This window comes from Mesoplodon mirus (genome assembly GCF_964341445.2).
Source record: "Mesoplodon mirus genome assembly, chromosome: 13".
Classification (NCBI taxonomy): Eukaryota; Metazoa; Chordata; class Mammalia; order Artiodactyla; family Ziphiidae; genus Mesoplodon; species Mesoplodon mirus.
The window spans coordinates 42,749,468-42,765,866 of NC_138989.1; the positions used below are offsets into that span (position 1 = coordinate 42,749,468).

General features: G+C 45.2%; 1 protein-coding gene across 4 annotated transcripts in view; it reads right to left on the minus strand.

Annotated features, from left to right (window-relative positions):
* The window catches only part of KCTD1 (potassium channel tetramerization domain containing 1), a 90,397-nt gene extending 74,236 nt beyond the window's left edge, over positions 1–16,161 (minus strand). Inside the window, exon 1 of one of the 4 annotated variants that reach the window (XM_082641731.1) lies at positions 15,999–16,161. Coding sequence is in view for 1 of the 4 variants with exons in the window: in XM_082641727.1 (XP_082497853.1) it covers positions 13,846–15,369 (1,524 nt within the window). In the remaining 3 variants the exon portion in view is untranslated. Of the gene's footprint in view, positions 1–13,845; positions 15,382–15,998 lie in introns of those variants that run through there. The other 3 variants (XM_082641730.1, XM_082641728.1, XM_082641727.1) reach the window with 3 other exon arrangements.
* Positions 16,162–16,399: the final 238 nt, after the last annotated feature.

A 16,399-nucleotide genomic window follows, 5' to 3' on the forward strand; every position in this document is an offset into this window, starting at 1 on the left:
GTTTTAGTTAGGGAAACTGTAAGTCTGATTTAAAAGTGCCCACCTGTACCTGGAAGAGTGGACAAGACCAGTCACGGGTCCATCTGCGGCTCATGCAGAGCCTCCTCTGGGATTAGGAGAGCCCGTGTGCTCAGTGTGTGTGGCCCACTCCTCTGTGGGTGGGACCCAACTGATGGAGAGGGAGTAGCCGCCCAGTCACTTCAGCCTATTTCAATGATAGTTTTGTTGGTTTTAATGTGTCTCTCCCACTTGAATGTCAAGTCTATGAGAAATGAGACCTTCTGTCTTGTTCTTTACTGGGTCGTCAGTGGCACATAGTAGGTACTCAATATTTGTTGATGGGAATCCCCTGGCAGTCCAGTGGTTAGGATTCTGCGCTTTCGCTGCTGAGGGCCCTGGTCGGGGAACTAAGATCCCACAAGCTGCGTGGCGCAGTCAAAAAAACAAAAAATTAGTATTTGTTGAATAAATGGTCAAGTGAGAGCCCTGGGATACGCCCTGAGTTTGCCATTTACTAACTGAACTTCCTGGGGCAGGCTACGTAATCTTTCTAGGGTACAAGATTGTTATACGATTGGATCGAATCATGTATGCTGAGAATGTACGGTAACAAGTTCCACACATATGTGTTAGCTACTGGATGGATCATGGGGACGAATTCTTCAGGAATGAGATGTGTATCTTTGGTAAAGGCAATGCATTGAAGGCTAATATTCTAATTATAATTCATACTTCATGATGCAAATAATATTTACTGACTTCATTTCTAAACTTGTTGGTCTAAACTAAATTAAGACTAAAATGTGAAATATTTGATGATTTATGTCAGTTGAGCAAGTACTTTATTGCCACATCGGAAAAGAGAGTTAAAAGCATGACATAATCTCTCTCAAATTAGCACTTTGACACAAAGAGTGCCACTGTTCTATTTAATACATTGCCAGAAAGTTTCATATTCTTTATTGTATCTGGATGAAATATTTTCTGGTTGTAAAGTGGCCATGAGAATGTTTTTAAAACTATTATTAAAAAAAAAACAAAAAACAAAACCTGCAATTTATCATCTGGTCACATGTATTGTTTTTAATGATAAAAGTTTAAAAGATCTCAGTTCCATATTCTATACGATTAAGATATTTTGTTTATTCAAATCAATTTAGAATATACTTTACTGGAATCATGACACTCTAATGAAACTTATAAATAAAAAGAGATCAATTTCTATAAATTTATTGCTTATAATTAAAAGAAATCAAATTGTGTATTTTTTAATGAGATGGATAGTTTTATTGAACACTGAAGACATATTGTCAATACTTGTAAGTCATTTCAACTTTTTTCTAAGATCTACTTAAAAGGTAGTCCAAAATTAATCCGTTAAACACTTTATATATATTTAAATTATCCTCTTCATGGTATAAAGGAGAGAATAAAAGATTGCAGATTTAATTTTATTTTTATACTTCAGTGAGTTATACACTGGCTTAAACAGGGATACCTAGAATTTAATACGCATTTTTCTCTTTTATTATTTGCCTTTTGGTTATCATTATTTCGTTCTTACCATAGATGTGGGTCCTCCAGCTGGTTTCTTTGCATATTTCCATTCTTTCACCTGTGTTTATAAATATTTTGTGGGGTTTTTTTTTTTTGGATCCACTGTCTTAGCTTTAAAAGAGAATATTGAGGGTCAGCTGGAAGTTGTATACAATCCCTCTGCTTTTCCTCTAGCCTGTCAGCAATCTCTAACCAACTGAAATTTTTTAAAGCTGTCAGTTATTGAGCACTTACTATGGGCTTTTACCACTCACAACTGGAGTGCAGTCAGCCCTCCATATCCATGGGTTCCACATCCACAGTTTCAACAAACCGCAGATCGAAAATATTGGAAAAATCATTCCAGAAACTTCCAAAAGGCAAAACTTGAATTTGCCATGCACCAGCATTTACATAACGTTTACATTGTATTTATAATAGTATTTGTGTTTATAACTATAATACATTGTATTTGCAACTATTTACATGGCATTTACGTGGTATTATGTATTATAAGTAACCCAGAAATGATTTAATGTATAAGGGAGGGTGTGTGCAGGTTATATGCAAATACTACATCATTTTACATATAGGACTTGAACATCTGCAGGGGTCCTGGAACCAATTCTCCGAGGATACCGAGGAACAACTGGATTCCCATTCTTCCCATCTAACAGATGGGAAACTAAGTTAACTTGCCCAAGGGTAATTCAGAGTTATTATTCTCTTAGCTTTAACTTGGTCTACCCTTTGGTAAGTCTAATTAGAACTGATGGAGAATGCTGAGTTTGCTCCAGATGTCCAGTAAGCTTGGAGGTACCTTGGCTACTTCCCTCCCCTTTACTTTTCTGATCCTGTGCCTTTTCTCTGTCTCCTTTTTGCTCCCATGTCACCAAAGTATCCTTGAAACCTTGTGTTATCTGTTGTCACCAGCGAAAAGGGCTACATGTCAGTGGTGGCCACTTCCCAGAGATGTTCCTGCAGGAAGAAGTCGGGTCGCCCCAGGTTGGCAGAGCCCGGGCAGCTTGCCTGTGCAGTCTGGGCGGAAGCTGGCGGCCAAGGGCCGCTGTGAGGAAGAGCCTCCGTGGGCAGCCTGTCGTCCTGTGCCAAGAGGTACAGACTTGCCCCATGAGGCGCCTTAGTGTCACTAACATCTTCCATTTGGCGGGCACTTCACTGTCATTTTTATTGGTTCTTTTTACTAGCCATATCTGCATCAGAGCTGTGTTCACTTTTTGTTTTAATTAAGTGCTCTGGCTGAAGTGGTAAAGACTGAAGGCCTTGGGGAGCTGGTCTTCAACTGCCAACCAGTCAGGGATCAGACAGAACCGTGCAGCGCCCCGTGGGGGTCAGCCCTCAACCACTGCAGAAAGGGTTCCAGGAGCTTGGGCTTCACTGTAAGGAAAGATCCCCCAGTCAGTCTGGCTAGAGCTGTCAGTCACTGACGTCTGGAACCTGTGCTGGGCCATTCTATTTCACCCTAATCCAGAATGTTCCCTTGGATTTTCCTGAAACACCAAAAGCATGAAAATCACATTAAGCCTCTTTTAGGTTTTAAAAGACACATCCATCCACATGCTTGTGCTTCAGGGTCCTTTTTTTTTCTTTCTTCCTTTAATGCCTAACTGCACTGCTTTTATAACTTCAGCTAGGGAATTCCCTGGCTGTCCAGTGGTTAGGGCTCTGTGCCCTCACTGCCGAGGGTGTGAGTTCAATCCCTGGTCGGGGAACTAGGATCCCACAAGCCACACAGTGCAGCCAAAAAAACCAACAAAACAAAACTTCAGCTATAAATGACGGCCCCCAAAGTAGCACTGTATAAGAGGCCTGGACCTGGACTTGGAACTTCACTCCTCAGTGGTGAGGTGAACTTGAGAAACTGCCTAACCTCTCTGAGGGTCAGTTTTTCTCATCTGTAGGATGGGTATAATCACAGTTCCTCCCCTCCCCCTTCAGCTTGCTTATACTGTGTGTACAGAGTATCACAGGAGTTATCACACATCGGGGTTTATCTTTCAGGTTACTTGTCTGCCCCCTCCACGAGACTGAGTCCTCCAAGGACAAGGAATTTATCTATGTCGGCACCATCTATTTAACCCAGTACCTGACACTACAAAGGGCCCTGCAAAGCTTCCTTAGAATGAAGTCACATACAAGAAAGCCATTTGCAAATCATTAAGCACTATTCTCATGTACCTTAGTAATTGATTACTCATTGTATGGTCCCAGACTCAAGATGTGAAAGAAATACTGCTGGGTACCAAAGGAGCCAGGCTTTAGTAATTCAAAGAGCTGGAACTGAAATGTAAACTAGGACACAGTACCAGTTCTGAATTTCTTTGGGTTATTGCATAAATGCTCAGTCTTAAAACACGTGGATTAACACAGGGTGAACATTTAGAGGGGCTGATATGGAGAGAGCTGTGGCAGCCTACTTCGTGCTGGGACATCTAAAATAGTATACTAAGGCCTTCCCAAGAGAGATCAATGTCACAGCAAGGAAAAGGCTTACATTTTGACAAGGTAAGATTTTATTTCTTCTGAGTTTTTACATTGTCTCTTCACACACTTTTAAGGCTTAAATGTTTAGTCTTTCAGTTTGGTCGGGCCATCTTCGGTCCCATTTCTTAGAAAGTAATACACACTGTTTACTACCCAGGCTTTACTCGTTAACAGTCATTAGATGGTACAAGACCCTCGTCCTCTCCATTGGGTCCTCCTTCTGACTTGCCCCAGGTATTCCCACTGTCGTTTCTCCAGAATCTTCTCTTAACTATTTCTAAGTTATTCTTTACCTCCAAATTCCTGCCCTTGCACACAGTAAGTGCTCAATAAATGAATCCTATTTTCAGAGTTTTTCTGTATAGCAGTCTCCTTCATCTTGACTGTTCTCAGATCATCACTCACATCCCAAGAGGTGGTTCTAAAATACATCACTTGAGATAGTAGTTAAATGCTATGAATAGGATCTAGGATTCCACGATCCTCTTCATAAGTTTAAAAACATAAACTTGAGAAACATACCTTGAACTTTACCACCCCACCCGTAAAATAACCCTGAAAATAGTGAAATCACCAGCACTATGAATATCCTACTGTTAATTATAAAAATTCGACGTGTGAATGAACACCACGTTGAGAAGAAAAGAGAATGAAGCTAGCATAATCTGTTTTCTAATATTCTTGTTACACTTTTATTTAGGTCTGTGTGTTTCTGCAGCAACATGTTTTCCACTGTAAAATAAATTTTCTGCCAGTCTCTTTTTTTTTTTTCTGGAGTAAAAAACAATGAGATATTTGTTCAAGATGGAAAGAAAATATCTAAAATCTATTTATATATAACTTTGTCAGAAAAAAATGTCACAAAATAGAAACCAACATTCCAGATGAGCTGGCTTAATGAAATTAATAGAATTATTAATTAAAGCTATTAATAATTAATTAATATAATTAATATAATTCTCAAACCCACAAACTTATACTACTGGGAATATGGTGGCTGAATACTGTGATTATTTGAAAAGCAAACTAAATTAGAGGTGATAGATCCCTGCATCATTACAGCAATTGTTTCTATTTTATAAGAGTGCTCACTTTGTCAAACTGAGAACAAGTCAGAAGAGGTCATTAACTGGTCAGCAATGCTGCATCAGAACACCAACCAACTACCCTGATTCTGCAGCCTATTCAAAGCCTATATTAGTACACATCAACTTCAAGTAAAACTTCTATTGATTTTATATAGTCTCCAAGACAGAAGTCAAGAATTAGAAAATTAAAAAAAAAAGAATTAGAAAAATATAATCCAATTATGCATTAGGGAAATGCAAACAATATAACAGAAGATCTAGCCAAATACAGGCCCTACTTCTAGAATACTTGAACTAAAATTTATGAAAGTCATTACAAAGAATAATGCTAGTTAAATGCCAATGAACTATTTTTACTCTTTTTATACGAAATGTACAAATTTCGGAGGGGGGGTGACAGTGGCAGCGGTGCCTCTTACTACCTTATGTAAAATACTTGAACATTCTCATCAATACTGCCATCATCTGTTTAATACTTCCAGTATATTTTCTCAACGTCTGTTTACTTAAAGTTGTATGGAATGACATAATAAGCAATACAACCTGAATTACACACCCCCCCAAAAATTTACGAGTCATTGCCATAACGACCTTCATAATGTTTTAAGAACCCCAGTATTATGACTGCTCCCCTAATCCCAAACCATTCCAAATAATATTTACTCTTGTGAAAAGCTGTCAATCTCCTTCTAAGCCAACTTTTGTGAATCCCCTGGAGTTTGGGCGGCAATTATGCCCCTCAGAGAGTGCCTCCTACCCCCTCTAGCAATGGGAAGGGTCTGTAGAACAAACTTAGAAGAAGCTGTGGAGCTAAGTCTCAAAGAAAAGTAGAGGGTAGAAAAACCAGCTTTGGTGTAAAGCATCCACTTGGATGGCTGTCTGAGGTGACAGTGAGAGGGAGGGGGCCTGGGTGAGCCACAGTGCCAGAGGCCTCCTGAGATTGCCCATCTCCTAGGAGACCACAGGGGGTGCTACTGGCCCAAGGCAATAGACACCCCAGAAGGAGACACGGCAGAAAGGCCCCTGCACAGCACCTGGACGACCTATTCGCAAGAGAAACACCGAAGACGGAGACTGGGACTTTATATCAGCAAGGTCAGCCGTTTTTCATATGTCAAACATTCTGTGCTAAGATAATAAAATGATAGAAAATGTTCATCGAGCACTCCTGTTTTAAGCACTTTTTAAACACTAATTCATTTAACACTGACGACCCTAGGAGGTGAGTATGACCACTGTCCCCATCTGACCCAGGAGGAAACTGAAGACCAGGTTGGTTCTGGGCAGAGCTGAGCTTTGGCCCCGGCAGTCAGGCCCTGGAGTCTACTCTTAACATGTTCTATATGATGGGGCTTCTCAAAACAGGTGGATACTGTCCCCAAACTCGTCAGAGGCTGGGACCACACACAGCAAATTGGAAGCATGTTAAGCACTGGAAATATTCTTCTGTGTTCCCAATTTTTTTGCTGTATTTTAACAAGTTCGCGCTTCTTAAGTTGCTCCAGGAAAGCACCTCAGGCAGTGATATGCATCTAATGTTATATCATCTTCTCTTTAATGGATTCTTTTATTTGAACAGTTAAGAATTTTGGAATCAACAGACCATGGATTTAAAAGCAGACTCTGAAATCTGACAGTTCTGGACTCAAATCCCAGCATAGTCACTAACCAGCTGTTGGACCTTCAGTAAATTAAGTCAACATCTATTAACAGACTCCTCCTTTGTAAAATGGACATAATAACCATAACTCCTTGAAGGACTGTGTGAAGATTAAAGGAGACCAAGTAGCCCACTGCTCCTGAGCGATGCAGAGGCTGCCGGTGGGGGGACCACTTTAAAGCCCTCTGTTCGTCTTGGCTATTATTCATGATGACATTCCACTTCCTAACTACAGAGTCAGTGAGAGAGGCTGGGACAGTTGACATCAGACTCTTCAAGGAGGGAATCACGTTTGTCTCTGGACTGTAGCCCAGTAAAACGGAAGCCTCGGGGCCACACACTCCCTCACTTCACTCCTGTGTGGATCTGGTCCAAATGTCCATTCCCTGACCCAGAACAGTGAAGAAGCCAGGATGGTGAAACAGTTCACCTGTGTAAGTTCCTTAAAAACCACATGGCAGGGCCTTCCATGGCAGTCCGGTGGTTAAGACCATGATTCCAATGCAGGGGGTGTGGGTTCGATCCCTGGTGGGGGAACTAAGATCTTGCCTGCCGCGTCGCAGCCAAAAAAAACCCCCAAACCAAAAACTACATGGCAAAAGCCACAGCAAGTTTAGGTATCAAAACTAATCCACAAGCTTAAGAAACGTGGTGGAAAGAGCCCTTATGGGACCCGGTGCTAAAAATAACAGTTCCCTTTGTCTTGTGTTAAGAGAGGAAGGATGGGGACTGAGTGGTGAGACCGTGGACTGAACCGGGTGAGTTACCCTGGACTGGGGACATGTAGTTAAAACTAGAAATTGATAATTACAAGCTTCCAAACTAGTCTTGACATTCGGTAACCCAATTATCACAAAGGAAGCAACACTTATCTCTGTCATTCTCCAGCATTCCTTTCCAAATTCCTCTTTCTTCCCAGAAGCCTACAGCCTAACCTCTCTTAAATCTGTCAGCCCTTTGTAGGTAGCACATTTTTGCCTCCTTCCTTACTGACCGGATCAAACCGCCCATCTGCCAGGGTTCACTGCCAGGTGATCAGGGGAAAGCAGTAATTCAGGGTGTGAAGGGAGTCTAGACACTCCCAGGAAAGGCTTGCATTACAAAGATGAGTTTCAAATGTCTGTACTCAGGTAGAGATGGGGCTGGTGATGGGGGAAGAACTGAGCGGCCCTGGATGGTGCCCGGGGCTTCCCTCCAAGGCCTCCCCAGGTTCCCGCAGTTTCCCAGGGTTCCAGGCGTAGGAGACCCTTACCGCCCCCCATCCCCGCTCCTTCACGCCTGAGGGACTTCCCTATACTTCCCCCGCACCCTCTCCCCACCCCCCACCCCCGCTCCCCTCCCCCTTCGCTCCCCTCCCCCCCATATTAAAAACAACCGAACTAACTACCTGGAGGGCCCACGAGAGCTGAACTGTTTCCAACTGCTAAACACAAATCACAAATCTCAGAAAGTAGTGGGTTCCCAGAAAAAGGAAGTTCCCACTGGGGTTTGCAAAGCTGCCCAAGAGCAAACTGCTGTGACAAAAACTACAATTAAAGCTCAGACACTCTGGCCTTCAAATACTGGAAGATGGTTCCCACTTCCATTTGTTTTGAAGATTCTGTGACCCAAGATGCGGACAAATTTAGGATAGGATATGAATAAAAAAAAAATCAGTCACAAAGGAAAGTTTGCTGTCAGATATAAATGGATCTTTTTTTAAGGAAAAAAAGGCTCTGTCAGATTGTTATAGCACAAGCTGAAAGGAAGAAAGGCTGACAGTAAAAAAAAAAAAAAGTGTTGAACAGAATTACTGAAAACCTAAAACACGTCTAATTAGGTTGGGCCTCCTGTAATCTGACAGGATGCGCTGGGGTCCAGTGTCTAGGTCACAGCCATGGGCGCTAGGTAATATCCCCTCACATGCAGGTTCAATCTCAGCCCATAGCGGCTATTAGTGAGATATCCTGAATGGCTTAAATGTCCATTTATTTCTAGACCATATAGAAGCTCAATCTCTGTTATAAAGACTCGATACCATTCAGAGACCATCCTCTCTTGAAAGAGAAGGCAAAGAGAAACTTTCACAAATCTGGAAACCCAAAGAGCCTAAAACTTTACAAGTTCATCTGTTTCCCTTGTGATGTTCATGCATCAAGCAGAGAATCACTTCAGCTTGGAAGCCCGTCCTCTGCAAACCCTGACCGAGGGCAAAAACTGAATCCTGCTCCTCTTGGCAGTACTTAGCAGGTAGCAAGAGGTTCAGGTAACAGTGGTTGAGCTGAGGGACTTCCCTGGCAGTCCAGTGGTTAAGACTCCTTGCTCCCACTGCAGGGGGCACGGTTCGATCCCTGGTCAGGGAACTAAGATCCTTCATGCCCTGCAGTGGGGCCAAGAAAAACAACAACAAAAAACAATGGTTGAGTTGAATTCAGCTTCTTTAGAATATTACTAGTGTTAAATAAAAATGTTTATCAGCACAAGGTTTCAAATTCTAAAGCTCCATTTTCTTTCATTTTCATTTATCGAAGTCAATCAATCTCCCTTTTTGGACCAATTAATTCCCACTACCTATCCCCTATCTAAATTCTCCAAAGAAGTCTTTCAAATAGCATCCTGACCAATTGGTACAATGCAGTGAATGATCAATCAAGAGGAGTAAAATAGGTTCTAGAAATAAAAGTTCTAGATTACTAGTTTATGTTCGGTCCTAAGATTTTCAACATACGTAACCACAAAGCAACTCCTATATCGATTCTGCTTTAGAAATGGCAGTGGAGATACCAAAAGATAACTTGAAAGTGAACTTTTTTTTAAATCACTGAAGTGGAGCTTTGGCCTAAATCAAGGTGAAAACCTAAGAGGTCTCACACACAACTCACAGTCCTATTTGAAGAAGGGGGTCTTCTTGCTTGAAATCCATCTACAATGATGAGAGGATGGCCTTTTAGGTGACATTTGTTAGGGGAACCAGATTTTAAATCAGGGTTTACGTTCGAGATGAATGGCATCCACTTTCTCCTTTGGTGGCAAATACTTCTTTTTCTATTTCCTGGATCAGATATGATAGATAGTGAGCTGACATATATGTAGGTTCATATCAATTTAAAATAATACACCTGAGTACTCACTGCAATATGAATATGCAAGAGTAAAACTACAGATTTCTTTCATCACCTTTTAACCTTATTTTAATCTCATTTTAATATTTAATGAGGCCAAAATCTTGCCAATGAGACTACTTGCCAAGTGGAAAATGATTAGTTTGTAAAGATTCCTGGTACCAAAGCCAAAATAGTAGGTGCTCAGTAATTGTTTCCTGAATGAATGAAAAAAGTTCCACACTTATGTTAATGCCATTTAGTTTCTTCACCAATTTGAACTTTCTGTAAAGGAGAGCAAACATTCCTGCATCAGAAAAAATAATACAGCCACAAAATATTATTAAAAATCAGGAAAATACCCACTTTAAACAAGGTGGTTAATCCTAATTGCTCCAGATAACCTATAATTGCCATAGCTGTTAAACACACTCTTCTGTCATGTTTACAGAAGTTTGATTCCATCTTTAAGAAAATAAAAGAAAAGTGTATCCCTCCCACCTAGTCTCCAAATTCAAAATAAGATTTTGGTGATAATTTCAATAATACATAAAATGCATGTTTTTTTCTAGTAAGTAGACAGAATGAATATTCCTTCTCCCTTCCCACATGACAGCACCTGAATGAAGACTGGTTTCCCAAGTGCTATAAGTATCCGGCTTCTTCAAAGGTAAGGTCATGAACCACTGGGTGTGCCTCACAGGGAAGCTGCTCTAATTTTCAGCTTGGAGACTCTAAGGATAGACTCTGGCCCCTAGTGAAGTCGATGAAACAGAAACACTGGACGTGCACCATCAACCCCAGAATCTCTCCACTAATAGATTTCCTACTTACAGAATTCCTTAAAAGTATTTCTGGAAGTAATCTGGGTTAGGGTCAAGTAGCTCCAACTGAAGGCACCTTTGTCACAAGCTTACGAATGCTGCCAAGTATATTTTAGGGAGATAATTTTCACACTTTTGTTTGGTACCGAGAAAGGTACAGTCCATAAAAACTTTAGCAACAAAACTATACTATTTAGAATCTAAACTCCTACTAGTATTCTTTTTTCTGTAAATGATAAAGACTAAAGTTACAGATCTCTATCATCCCATCTAGGCTGAAGTACCGTCGACTGAGGCAGGAAAAATGCTGCATTTTCATGCAAAGAGAACAGCTATGAAGAGGTAGGATATGGGACGTGCTAAGCCTTTAAATAGAACCACGTTATCTCCACCTGGGAGCTAGATGTTGTACTAGTAACTGGATCATCTTAAATCACAACAGCCTTGGGTGGGGAGGGGAGGGAACTAAAACCATCCCTTACTTTGAATACAGACCTTCAAGAGAATTTATGAATGAACCAGTTAAGGTAACCAACACAACCACCAAGCCCTCCACCCACTCCAAAACCAACTAAAACCAGGCACTTCACATGAGTAAAACAATCACAAATTCCATAATCTTCATTAATCCTTGAGTGCATTCAGTTTTCAACCAGTCCCATAAGTGATACACTTATGAACACCCTCAACAAGTAAAAACAGTAAATGCATTTATAGTAACAGGCTCTTCATTTTTTTGAGAAACTTGCAATGTTACAAAAGAATCAAACATCAGGGTGGGACTGTAGCATCAAGTGGTCCTTAGTGGAATTCAGTGCCACTCCCCTTGATGAGGGTCTAGCCTGTATTAAAGTCAGACAGCCTGTGTTTATAATTAAGTGATAATGACCGAAGTTCGAGGTACACAGGGCATTTCCTGGGGATTAATGACCAGCCAAAGGAGTTGCTGACCTAAAGCAAAGCCTCCGGCCAGTAACCCCAGCCAGTCATTAATCCCCAGGAAATGCCCTGAACCTCAACAGTGATTTTAGTAAATACAGGAGGAAAAAGTTTAATATCAGCTTTGTATTTAAGTTAAACACCTGTTTCATACTTAGAATGCTCAGACTTCATAAAGTGAGTCCTACAGGAGTTACTAAAGAGTTCCCTTAAACTTCTTAATGCTGATAAAAAAAATGTTCACCCTAACATTAGTGAAAGCAAAGAGGGCAACTTTTTGTAGTGTTTTAACTGCAAGAGACTTAGCTAAGATACTGTTTGAGAGGCATAATGATAACATAACCAACATATGGACCCTCATATCTACATTTAACCAGGGAGTTACCTGACAATCACTCAAGAATAAAAGAATCAGTGTTCAGGTTTACAGAAATGATTGATCTCACTCAGTTAAAATGAAAGACTGTGACAGTGACTGCAATTCTTAGAACAAAACCAAGCCAACTAAACAAACCCCCCTAATCTTTCGTGGATCTTATGTCATTATTCTATGTGACACTGGTGTCAAGAAACCAGTAGACAAATGCCAGGGGACAAACTGCTTCATTGTTAAATTCAAGCAGATAGATACTTTAATAAACTCTCTTAGGCTTTTAACGCTTAATTAATCAGGTGCTACTTGAAACCAGGGCATTTTAAGGGTTTTTACTTTCTTAGAAGAATGCGATCGTTTATTTCTGCTTTCAAAGAAAAAGCAAACCCAAATTCTCCCAAGAGGAGAAAGAGCTCTCCTGTCCATCCTTACAACGCCCTAAAACCACCTCCTGGTCTGTCAGAAACTACCGTGCACACTAAAAGTGCAGAAAGACACGTAGTCTCCGGTCTCGTGTATTTTAGAGAACTTCGGTGTTTATAGTACCTTTCACAGCCCCTTTCTCGGTTGGCCTTGAGGCTTGCTGATTAGCAAGCAAACGTTTGAAAGGGTCAGTGTGTCCAGAACTGGAATTTCCACTTTGGAAAAAGCACAGAGGTACCTGACATCTGTTCCTGGAAAGGCCTGCACTACACCTCCAAACTTAGAGCTGAAATTCCTACTTCTGCTGGATGGCAGGGAGGGCAAAGCTGTAAAACCCCCAGTGGCTACTCCTGCCTGGAGAATAGAGCAGAGTTCCCAAGGACCTCTGCTTTCTGGCTCCTACAGCACAGTACCCAAAAGATGAATATAGTTTTAATAATATGAATATATTCCTCCAGGAAAAATAATAAGACAAGCATCCAATCGAAACCCCGATCTCTACCCAGAATTCTAAGTGCTTAGAAATAAATAATTTTTGTGTAAAAACAGTATCCTTATCTTTGTTGAGGATATTGAAGTCCAGAGAGGTGAACTGACTTGCCCAAGGTGGCTCAGCTTCTGGGCTAGCACTCTTACTTTGGTGTTCTTTCCACACTACTGTGTTGTTATCCCGGTAGTCTATCTTCCCACCACTTATCTGCCCCCTAGACAGAGAGCTCCATGGTGCTAGGAAAGACAGCAATGTTTCAGTGCCCACTCTGCTGGGCACCATGGGGCATGCTCCAGTTGGGAGCCTGGCTGGCAGTGGAGATACTACCTTTCCATAACTTTAACAAGTGACTTTAGTTTATGAAAACTACATCCCAAACATTGCTTTACATTCAATTACACCTTACGGTATAAACTGGCACTCAACCACCAGTCTCTCCAAAACCCGCCCCTTTACAGTAAGTAGGATTGGCATGTTTTCTTTTTTAATAATTTATAACTTTTTCTACCTTCATAAGTTAGGGCGAATATGTAATATAGTATTTTAATGGTTACTTTATTCAAAGATATTTTAAGTAACTGCTTCATTTATATGCACAGTATTCCTGCACTCTTTGCCTTATAAACTCAGGCATTCAGTGGAGAGAGGCTGCGAGGGTTGAGCTGACCCTTTTGTTCTGCGAACTTTGACGTTTTCAGCGTTACTGCGCAGCAGGGATTGTTAGGTAGCTTGCCCTCTCACAGCCTTTAAGGTTAGGTGTAAACTGTCCTGAAAAGCATCAAGAGTTAAGTTTCTAAGGGTGAAATCAAATCCGACTCAGCATATTTGCTACTTTGAAAAACTTCCCCCCAACCCAGACCTGAGTTAGCACGAGTTAGTCTCGAAGTGGTACCAGAGAAACATTTCATGCATAGAGTTTGGTTTGGTTACCTGGGTGGGGGAAACAATAGCAGGTGAAACTACTGTGGGAGAATTGGTGCTTCTGTGCCCATTGGCTTCTGGAAGAAGAGGCAGGGGGTCGTGTTTCACGGAAACCACCACCACCGCATCCACAGGCTCCGAGGAGGGGCGGATACAAAGTCTTTTAGGGGAAGAGGGGCCGCAGATTTCCCCCGACCCGAACACGGACTCGTACAGGGCGCGCTTGGGCGCAGCCTCCGATTTCACGTCGGGCCCGACCTGGCTGTCTCTGGGGAGGATATAGGTGTTCCCCAGCGAGGGCGGCTGGGGGCGGTGGTGGTGAGAGGGATGGGTGGGGGGATGGGGGGAGTGGTGGCGAGCCGCCCCGTTCAGAGCCTCGGCGTAGCAGCCCTGCGGGGCGGACGAGCCCAGTTTGGTGCCGATGCCCGCGATGCTGTTGAGCGTGGCGATGGAGACGGCGCCGATGCAGTGGTTGGTGTAGGTCTTGGAGAGCTTGGCCGCCTTGGACAGCATCTGCATCCTGGTGCCCAGCAAGTTCTTGCCGATGGCTTTGTTCTCGTACCAGGTCACATCGCCCTCGCTGCAGTGGTCCCGGGGCCGCTGGAAGAACGCCTTGCAGAGGGGGTTGCGCTTCGACAGGTACTTGACGAAGCTGGCGTAGGGGCAGAACTCGGTGCCCGTCTCGTACATGCGCGGCAAGTTCTCCTCGTCGCTGCTCTCGGCGCGCTTCTTGCTCCACGACGACGAGCGCGACTTGTGGTAGGGCCCGAGGGACTTGAAGTAGACGAACTTGCGGCCGTCCTCGTCCATGGCCAGCCCGAAGGAGTCCTCCTCCAGCTCGCGCTGGTTCTCGCGGCCGCGCGTGCAGAAGTACATGCACGTCTCGAACCAGACCTTGTTCAGCAGCCCGAAGGGCGTGTTGGTGCTGAAGACGCTGGAGGTGTAGAGCTTGCGCAGGTCGGCGCGCGTGATGGCTTGCTTCTGCACCACCGGCCCGGCGCCCTGCTCCTCGAGCTTGCGGATGACCGCGGCCAGCGTCAGGTTAGCGCTGCGCAGCTCCGGGTCCTTGGTGAGGTCGAGCGTGCGGCAGTACGGGGGCTCGTTGAGGTAGCGGTTGAGGGAGCTGCGGATGCTGATGAGCGACGACTTGCTGTAGAGCTGGCCGCTCTTGGAGCGGGCCTCGGCGTAGAAGGAGCGCAGCACGCGGCACAGCGCCCCCTTGTCCATGGTCTCGAAGTCCGGGCTCTGCGCCTTCTCGCTCAGGTACTCCCGGAAGATGCGCACGGCGTAGCGGGTGGCCAGCCGGGTGTTCTCGCTCAGCCGGGCCCGCTCGGGGCGCTGCAGCACGTCGGGGTCCAGCTCGGCGCCGTCCCCAGGCGGACCGCCGCGGGCCCGGGGCGCCAGCAGCCGCGGCGGCGCCTCGGGCTCCAGCGCGGCGCTCTGGTCCATATTGATCATATGGACCGGCTCCGGCTCCAGCTCCTCCCCGGCCGAGTCCTCGGGCTCCAGGGGCTCGTCCCAGTCCAGACCCATCTCTTCCTCCTCCTCTTCCTCCTCCTCCTCCTCCTCCAGCCCCCCACCTCCGTCCTCCTCCTCGTCCCCCGTTATCTGCACCTCCTGGATCTCGTCCTCCTCCTCCTCTTCCTCCTCCTCCTCGCCCGCGCTGCAGTAGTGCGGGCGGCCGTGGCGGCGGCCTCGGCCCCCCGCACCGCGCTCGCCCTCGCCCCGCTCCCCATTGTTCTCGGCGGCGGCGGCGGCGGCGCTGGCGCTGCCGCCCGCGCTGGTGTTACAGTCCCCGCTGCCAGGCATTCTCGCCATATTGCCGTCTCTCTGCCAGTCCTCGGGCAGGGCGCATGCGCTATATTGGACCGCAGCGCTGAGAGCTTTTGTGTTTAATGACCTTCAGCTACCGGGAGGCAAAGCCGGGCTCTTAAAGGAGCCGCGCTCCAATTGTCAGTTTGGAGCGCTGCTCCGGAGGGGCAGCGGCGCGCAGGGGATGGAGGGGTAGGGAGGCGGGGGTAAATTAGACAGAGCGTAAAGACCGAGGCTGGCTGGACCCTCTTCCTCCCCCACCTCTCTCCCGACTCCGAAGAAAACTTTGAAGGGAAAAAAAAGGAAAGGGAGGGAGAGCTGTCGGTGGGGGTGAAACACTCCCAACTTACCCTCTGGCGGAGTGGCGCGCGGGCCCGGGCGAGAGAGAGAGGGAGGGCCGGCGGGAGGGAGGGGCGGTCTCGCTTCTCTAAGTAATGCCCGAGGAGCAGTGCCCCTTCCACCGCCCCCTCATTGCCCCCCGGAGCCGGGGGTTCCGGGAGGCGGCAGCACCCGGTGGGCCGCGGATGCTACTTCGAGAAGCCCGTGTCTGGGGCCGCCCGGAGCGGAGCGGAGCAGGCAGGTTAATGAGTAGGGTGGAGGAGGCACGGCGGGGCCCCGCACCCTCTCTGCGCCCGCGGCCAGGGCGCAGCGGGCGAGGCTTGGGAGCGGGATGGGGCTGCCGGCAGCGGCGACTCCCCCACCTACTTGCTGGGGGCGAGGCGCGGGGCCCTGCGGCCAGCCGCAAGGCTCC